Source organism: Malania oleifera, chromosome 2 (assembly GCF_029873635.1).
Source record: "Malania oleifera isolate guangnan ecotype guangnan chromosome 2, ASM2987363v1, whole genome shotgun sequence".
Lineage (NCBI taxonomy): Eukaryota > Viridiplantae > Streptophyta > Magnoliopsida > Santalales > Ximeniaceae > Malania > Malania oleifera.
Genome location: NC_080418.1, coordinates 20,209,754 through 20,218,420, shown reverse-complemented (window position 1 = coordinate 20,218,420; position 8,667 = coordinate 20,209,754). Strand labels below are relative to the sequence as shown.

Below are 8,667 nucleotides of genomic sequence, written 5' to 3'. Positions count from 1 at the left end.
GGTCATTTTGAGTTTCCAACTATATCATGTGAGTATGCATATATAAATATAATCTAAAACAATACAACTGAAATAAGACTACGTTTTCACTCATTTGTTTTTGAATTTTTTATGGAATGAGCCAAGATACGTGAGCTTTATGTTCCTTACGAGTTTTATTTTTCTTGTCATGTGTGCGTGTTTAAAGTATAAACCTGTTCAAGTACTAAACGCACAGATGAGATATTTGTGTTTTATTATTATCAAAATGAGATTGGATTCAAAAAGTCAATAAAGCTAATATCATTTTAAAACTATCTAATCACAGGTGAATAAAAAATAATAAAAATTATCATTTCATTAATTTTTTTTCTTATATACGTAATTGTATCAATTAGTAGATGATTTATCTTATCACTAAATTTAAATCTCACAAATTTTTTTTTCCAGAGGATAGAGTGTTATTTAAAAAAAAAACATTCAAAAATAATTTTTTTTTTTTTAAAAAATGTAAACCATTTGCGTCCTAAATTTGAGAAACCTTGAACAGGAGAGGGAGAACTGGTCGCGTCAAACATCGCAGGGGGTAAAACTGTAAAAGCATGAAACAAACGTGAGTAATAATCAGATGCTCCCGAATCCGCGTGCGAGTATACAACATCTCAAAATTTTTTTTTCTCTTGTTACCGTGTGACACTAAAACGAGTCGAGTGGTTTAATATCAGCTCGTGTGAACACCACCATCACCGTTCGCACGTGGGTTCAATAGTAACCGTAGGCGCGGCTGGATGGCTTGGCCAGTGGCCCCCACTTCGTCCCTTGCACACCTAGAAGAGAGCGCCAAATCCTTCAGCCGATCAGGGACTTCCGGCGGGATCCGACGATGATTAGGCGTCTGTGATACGGCCCGCGTAACCGTACTCGGCAGCAGAGAAAATAAAAAAGGAGATAAAATGTTTACAATTTTTATTGGATATTCTAAAATTTAAAAGGCTCGTAAACAATTTTTATTAGATATTCTAAAACTTAAAAGACTCGTAAATAAGAACGAGAGAAAAAAAGGGAGTCAAATTTATATAGAATCGAGTTCAAACTAAAAAAATAAATATATATTAATAAGTCTAATTTAAATTTTGATAATCTTTGTAAACTTAATCCGAACTAATTAAACTTTCAAAATTTTATTATTTTAAACAATATAGTTCATATAATACATATTTTATACATTTAATATTATATATGATTAGCTTATTTTTTAATTTCTCTAATATTAATTTATAATTAAATAAAAAATTATTATGTTAAGGTTGTGTGCTAGTTAAATTAACGTTGTATTTAATAATTTTGTAATTGATTAAATCTGAACATATTTTTGATATATAATTATTTTAAAAATCAAATGTTTGGAAGATGTATTTTTTTTATTGAAAAAAAATAAAATAAAAGGTTTATAATTATTAGGAAGGCTTTTGCTGGCCATAAAAGAAAGGCGGGCGAAAGTGGGAGGAAGGGAGGGGAGGGCCACATAAAATAATAGCCAAATAAGACAACACAAAATGACAAGCTTCCTTCCCACTATGATTGCCCATTTGACTCTGCAATCCTCGCCAGCTGTCAACGTGTCCTATTCTCATTGGTCAAATTTTACTTCTCCTATGTTTGGCTTGCACCACAACATACCCCCATAGGTATATATATATATATATCACACCCATATATAATTCTCTTTAATTCTTTCTTTCTCTCTCTCGGTCTCAGTGCTGTACCTGTAGCTCATATCTTCCATTCTTCTTTTTTGTGTTGGGCTCTGTTTTTGCGGGGAGCAGCAGGGGGCTGGGGCGAGAGGGAGAGGGAGTGGGGAGACTATGGGTTGTTTTCCATGCTCCTCCGGAAAGAAATCGAGCAGGGGATCGGGGAGGAAGAAGAATGATAGCAATAAACGCGATGATCGAACACAATCCACCTCCTCAGGTATCTAGCAAATGATGCCGTCAAATTCGTGGAACAAACAAATGGACGACATTTAAGCTGTTTGCTTCGCGTTTATCTGTTGTTAAAATCAAACCCTTTCCTTTTTTTTTTTTGTTAATTTTTTGTGTTCTTTTGGCGGTGTTTTGAATGTGGGGGTTGTTGGGAATGGATCAATAATCGATTACTTTTAGGTGATTTTCTATGACCCACCTGGATTTTGAATGCGAATTGAAAGTCGGAACGCTGTTTGTTTTTTTTTCTTCTTGATTTGGGCGCCTCCCTCCCGTTTCCCCTGTTTGTTTCAGCTTCTCACTGTGTTTCTAGCCCGAAATATTTCTACAAACAAGTCTTTTAGTTTTGGTTTTGATTGACAAGAAAAAGAGGTTGGGGTTAGGTCAAATGATTTCAGTTATGCTTATTTATCTTTTGCATCAGAACCAGGTTGGGTGAACGTTTCTTTAAATTTCCTAGTCATCTCATCAAGTTCGGTAACCTTTTTTTTTTTGAAAAAAATGGTTCTGTGGCTGTTTTCTTTGTGCTGATTGTTATTTTGTTTGCTTGCATGGGTGGAAAGATTCTATCCTGATGATCCCTTGTCGGGTGATGACTATACTTGCTTGTTATGATTGTTTGTTTCCTTCCCTTTTCTCTTTCAGTGAAAACCTGGATCATTTTTTGGCTGTTGGTCACTGTGTGCTTCTCTCTCTCTCTCTCTCTCTCTCTGTCATATCTATATTGTGTCTGTTTTAGATTCGTTGAGAGTCAGTCCATATGTGGATGTAAAGAGGGAGTCCGATGCGAAAGAGGAGGCTACTAAAGATGCCAATTTATCTAAGGACGTAAGGGATCTGGATTTGAAGGAGTTCTCCAACGATGGGAAATCAAACAACAGTCAGGCGCGGACGTTTACATTTGCTGAAATGGTGGCTGCAACAGATAATTTTAGGTCTGACTGTTTTCTGGGTGAGGGAGGTTTTGGCAAAGTTTATAAAGGCCAATTGGCAGACGGCGAGGTTAGTTAAGCTTATCTTTTTTCAAAATTTACAGAAGATTATACAATACTGTAGTAGGTCAGAATTTGTTTTCTTTCTTTTCTTCTGAACTGTATTTGTGTCGTCATAATATTGTCTTAATGTGCCCGTTGTGGACAAGGCTTTATTTGAAGCTGGTGGTGGTCAGACTTGAACACTGTATTGATTTGGTGTAGGTTGTAGCTATCAAGCAGCTTGATCGGAATGGATCGCAAGGGATTAGGGAATTTGTTGTTGAAGTAATGACATTGAGTCTAGCAGATCACTGTAATCTCGTCAAATTAATTGGGTATTGTGCTGACGGAGAGCAGAGGCTGTTAGTTTATGAGTACATGCCATTGGGTTCTTTGGAAAACCACTTGCATGGTACAACATTTCTGATCAGACTAATCCCAATTTTCATCATTTTGACTATTCTATGCCATATCCTTACCAATTGTGATATTAGTTTTTGATTTTTGGTAGTAAATTTTTCTTTTTGAGATTGTTTATTTTGTTATGCAGACCTTCTGCCAAATCGGAAAGGGCTTGATTGGAATACAAGAATGAAAATAGCAGCTGGTGCAGCTAGAGGCTTGGAGTATTTGCATGACAAAATGAATCCTCCGGTAATATACCGTGATTTGAAGTGCTCAAATATTTTGCTCGGTGAGGACTATCATGCCAAGCTATCTGATTTTGGCCTGGCCAAAGTGGGTCCTAGTGGAGATCAAACACATGTTTCCACACGGGTGATGGGCACGTATGGATACTGCGCACCGGACTATGCAATGACAGGTCAACTCACATTTAAATCAGATATCTACAGCTTTGGGGTTGTTCTTTTGGAACTTATAACGGGCAGGAAAGCAATCGATAATACCAAAGCTAATAGGGACCAATATCTGGTTGGTTGGGTAAGACAGCTATGTTTCCCTGCTTTTAATTTTCTATTGCCTTTGCTGGTTGGTTTTTGAATTTATTCTACAGTTGTAATATCCTTGTTGATACATGGTGTGCTCTGAAATGTGTGTACATTGTCATTTCTGTCATCATTTTATCAAATTCAAATGCTGCATTAGTTGGCATCATTTAATTTGAACCACTTCCGTTACCATATTAACTGGGTTTTAGCTGTACAACAGCCTAGGCATGTACGTTCATATTCATTTAGCGGTCTGTTAAAGGTGCATGCTTTAAGGATCTCGAGTTGTTAGCTGTGACCATTCCAAATTTCTGATACAAATGATTAGTCCACTAGGTTCCTTCCATTTAGCCTGTTCAAAATTGCTCTACTTATTGAGCATTACCAATGAATTAACCCTTGAGCTCCATTTTTGCTCTTTGGTGCTAACATAATAATATGCTTTGCTGGTGCTCTTACAATGTAGAATGATGTTGCTCAGCTGAGTTCCTGTGTTTTATTTGAAAATTTGAATTTCTACTACCATTTGAAGTTGTAAATGCTATTTTGAATTGATAAGAGCTCCTAATTTATCACAGATTAAATGAGTGCAGGAAGGAAATGAAGTTAAAAAATAACCAGCTATTTTGACTGCTATTCTTTTCCATCTGAAAGCTTAACTTTATTTTGGAATTTGTAGAAATTCAGTGACTTGAAATAATTAAATCAGACACTGGTCTTGAAATATTTTTAGCATCACTTCCTAAATTTGCCTGAGAACCCCATATGTAAAAAAATATGAAATTTTTACACTCATAACTCGAAAGTGTCTAGGTGCAGCAGAGATATTAACTGAAAAAAGATTTGTCTTACCTAATGCCCACCTAAGGAAGTGTCATGCTTACGCCTCTTCCTCCACAAAAAGATAAGTGTCTAGGTGGATATGCTTTGGCTTTTGTTTTCCTTTAATGTATGAAAATTTCCTTCACCTTACTGGAAAAATACAACATTAATTAAAAGTTTTGCAATGACACTGAACTTTTTATTTTTTTGGAGGGGGGAGGTTGTGTTTACGTTGAACATGCATAATGTCTATAGCTGTTCATGTGGAAGATATGTATTTTTCTCATTAAGAATTGTTCTCTTTTCGGAAAATGCCCCCACCATCGCTCTCCTCTCACTATGGCAATAAACCAGTGCCTGCTCGTTGCTGGCATCACTCTCTCTTTCGCTGCGCCATATGAACCTCAAATATTTTCAATGTATATAACAAGTATAATCAGAGTTGGTGACTAAAAGCAGACCCACTTTGGTTGACATTGATGACAATGCTTAATGCCTCAAGCTCTCAAATATTGACCTGGGCTTCCTTTGATAAATGATATCTTGTAATTCAAATTCTCAGTTGATTACATGCTGTCGTCATCTTTGGCGTATATGCCATGATATGGTACTCACCACTCCCAAGCAGAGGTTCAAGGCCGTTTCCTGCATTGCTTACTGTCTCAATGCCAAAATGAAACATTAATTAGCCATAGTTGCACTTGCATACTTAATGGCTGGAAATGTGCGTGTGATTCAGAGATGAGGATGAACTTTAAGGGTTGTAGAACTGCATTTGATGAGCCTGATTTCCTTAAATGCCTATTTTCCCACATTCAAACCAAGGAGGTTCTAGAAGCCAAAACTTTCATGTCCATGTCAAATCTGGAGCAAAAATTTTCAAGAATGACACTTGGAATTTGTTAGTTTGGCCTTAAGAGTATGAGATGGGATGCATATTATCTTCTTGATTATGCCATCAAGGTATTCACAAAGATCCTAAGCACAATGGCTAGTTAGCTAGTAGTTTATCTTATTTCTTGAAACCATCCTTTGACTTTTGTGGTCCGTTTGGATCAAGGATTTTACTTAGGAAAAGGAAAGGAAACTAGAGAGGAACTCATTTTCCATTATATTTTTATTCTACATTAGATTCTATTAAAAATGAAAGTTTGTTTTTATATGATTAGAAATTAAGAAAAACTTAATATTAATTATGTGTAAAATCAAAATTTTGTTCATGAATTTGGTATATTTTTCATTTTTTTTTCTTACTTTTCTCGATAATCAAACATGAAAATGTGGATTCCCTGATATTTTCCTTTCTTTTTCCTAATATTTTCCGAGTTCCAAATGTAGCATTGGGGAATTGGGCATTTTGATTTTTGTGTGGATTTTTTTTTGAATATGTAGATTGACGATCATTGTTCTTAGGTGTAAGAAAATATTGTATGAAGTACTCCAATTGCTTCTACACTCTTAAACTGCTTTCCTAACTCCACCAGATATGATCGGCATTCATCCCTCACATTTACTTCCATCTGTTGCAGATATGATTGTGTTAAAACATTTTTATGAAGTGCTCATGATTTCCTACTCCTGTGATCTGGCTGTTATTTTATTACTGCCTAGTATAGGGACAACCACAGCCTTGCATTATAAAGTCACTAAGAGGAATATGCATCATTAATTTTGAAGGGCATTTTACTTCAGGAGTTTCCAGTTAATAGTTTAGTGAAACAGAGGAAAATGACATTGGCATAAGCATCATATTTGATCAGACTTCTGTTGTCAACTTGTCTGCGCGGGCATAAAAATATATGTAACCTTCTTTTCATTGTTTGCAGGCACGACCCCTGTTTAAAGACCGGAGGAAATTCTCGCAGATGGCTGACCCTACGCTCCAAGGTCAATATCCAGTCAGAGGCCTGTACCAAGCTCTTGCCATAGCAGCAATGTGTGTTCAAGAGCAACCAAATATGCGACCCTTGATAGCAGATGTGGTTACGGCTCTGAACTTCCTTGCTTCCCAGCCATACAACCCCAGCTCCCATCCTCGATCTAAAAGGGAGGATGATAAGAAACCCTTTGCCAATAATGAGCTGGAGATAGAGACCGAAACCGGAGGATCAAACTGAGTGAACCTTCTGTTTTAACTACTTCTGGCCTTGTTAATAGATGATGCACTGGGTTATCAGTTTTTGTGTCACAAGATAACAGGTGCCACTTCCATTCTTAAATCTTTACACCACAGGAAATTTACATCCCTTTTAATCTTTCTTTGTCATTTGATGTACATTTGAGCTGGGGTTATGCAAGATATCTTTCTGTAGGATTTTGTTTCATTTCTTTATGGAGGACCATCCCTCTCAATCTTTGCTGCGCTTCCTCTCTTCTCTGTCTTAATAACTTATCTCGCTCTTCTGACCTAAAACAGTATTCCCTTGACCACCCCCCCACCTTCTCCTTGTCAATTTGCTGTAGAGGCAAATCTGCAGTGATCCAGGCAGCAGAAGAGAAAAGGAAAAACTCTTCTGGGCAGATTGTCAGGAGCTCCAGCCTCTACAGCCGATGCTGGTGGACTGTCAGACTTGCCCACTAAAGTAACAATGGGGTATAAAGAAGCATACTTTTGCGGAGATGCTCACCTCATACAAGTCAAGTCTCACTCAAATAAAAAATTTTAAAAAAGTGAGATTCACTATGACATGACTCTTTTCTTCACTTGGGTAAAATCCACTAAAGGGTCTGTCTGGTGGTCTTCCAAGACAACACATTTTAATGCATGCCGCGTGTGAAATGAGTGAATATGGAGATCTTGATGGGGGGCCACTGGACAGTGCATCTGCGACAGGGCTGTGCCATGAATTTAAGGGAGCTTCTGGAATTGGAATTGGTCTTATGATCTCTGGGAGACGCGTATTTCTTTATTTCAAAAGCCATTGAAAAATGTAGGCCTGTCTGAAGCTGTGCATATTTATTGGCTATTTTTTCTTTTCGAAGTGCGCGCCCTGTTTGGACTTTGGAGGAAGTGCATTTACTGGAACCCACTTCTTCCGATTGCAGAGTAACCCTTTTTTCGTTTGCTGTACTCAGCCATAGAAAAAAATTAATAAAAGTTAGGACCAACCATGATATCTTATCATGTCTACTTATTATGCTTTTGGGAGGTTGATGTAGGGAGTATCTAGATGTAATAGGATGAACATTATTGCTGGTGTCACATCATAGTATTTTCCGAAATATTAATAACAACAACAATAATAATAACAAAATTAAGTTTTAATCTGATTAAGTGGGGTCGATTATATGAATTTTTTTCACCAATTTATGCGATTATGGACAGTTTCTTTTGATAAATTTAAGCATATTAAATTCTTACTCACTACCTTTTCCCAAGTTATTATTTTAGGTTTATCCCTATCCCTTATACTGCTCTCTACAGTAATTAAGTCACTCTTCCTCACAGGTGCATTATAAGACCTACGTTGCAAGTGTCCATACTATCTGAGTCATCCCTCCCTTATATTACGCTGGTGAATTATCATAAGGACGTCAATGGGCATGTGGCTTTTATATCATAGATTTGGTGCTAAATCGTAGTGTCCAAAATAGTGCAATAGTGACTAGAGTCCTTGAATTATCAATATATATATATATATATATATATATATATATATATATATAGAATGAGCATTATTTAGCTTAAATATTCATTCATTGAAAAATATAAATTGAAACTTTTAGGTCAATAATCGAAGTTTATTGGTTAATAATTGACAGTTAACTAAATTGAATTATTGAATTCATTTTGAATTTTGAAAACTTACAATTAATTAATATTTTTTTATTACAATTAATGCATAAATTTGAAAATTCAAATATGAAAATTTGAGTATCAATAAAAATTCATATAAATTTATGAATTTTAAATTTACATCCAAACATAGCATCCACCAAATTGGACATGAATACAATCTT

At 36.0% G+C, this 8,667-nt stretch overlaps 1 protein-coding gene across 1 annotated transcript; it reads left to right on the top strand.

Moving 5' to 3' along the window:
- The first annotated feature begins 1,700 nt into the window (after window positions 1–1,700).
- LOC131148970 (probable serine/threonine-protein kinase PBL5) lies at window positions 1,701–7,031 on the top strand. Its single transcript, XM_058098962.1, has 5 exons — window positions 1,701–1,950; window positions 2,701–2,963; window positions 3,158–3,347; window positions 3,486–3,877; window positions 6,534–7,031. Exons 1-5 carry the CDS (start codon window positions 1,845–1,847, stop codon window positions 6,822–6,824), a joined length of 1,242 nt encoding a protein of 413 aa, XP_057954945.1. The 5' UTR covers window positions 1,701–1,844; the 3' UTR covers window positions 6,825–7,031.
- Window positions 7,032–8,667: the final 1,636 nt, after the last annotated feature.

What these genes read in the sequence shown, in the direction of transcription:
- LOC131148970 (XM_058098962.1), top strand. Translation starts at nt 1,845, where the DNA reads ATGGGTTGTTTTCCATGCTCCTCCGGAAAGAAATCGAGCAGGGGATCG. An exon ending in GCCAATTGGCAGACGGCGAG is followed by an intron (nt 2,964 to 3,157) that starts GTTAGTTAAGCT and finishes GATTTGGTGTAG; the next exon opens with GTTGTAGCTATCAAGCAGCT. An exon ending in ACCAATATCTGGTTGGTTGG is followed by an intron (nt 3,878 to 6,533) that starts GTAAGACAGCTA and finishes CATTGTTTGCAG; the next exon opens with GCACGACCCCTGTTTAAAGA.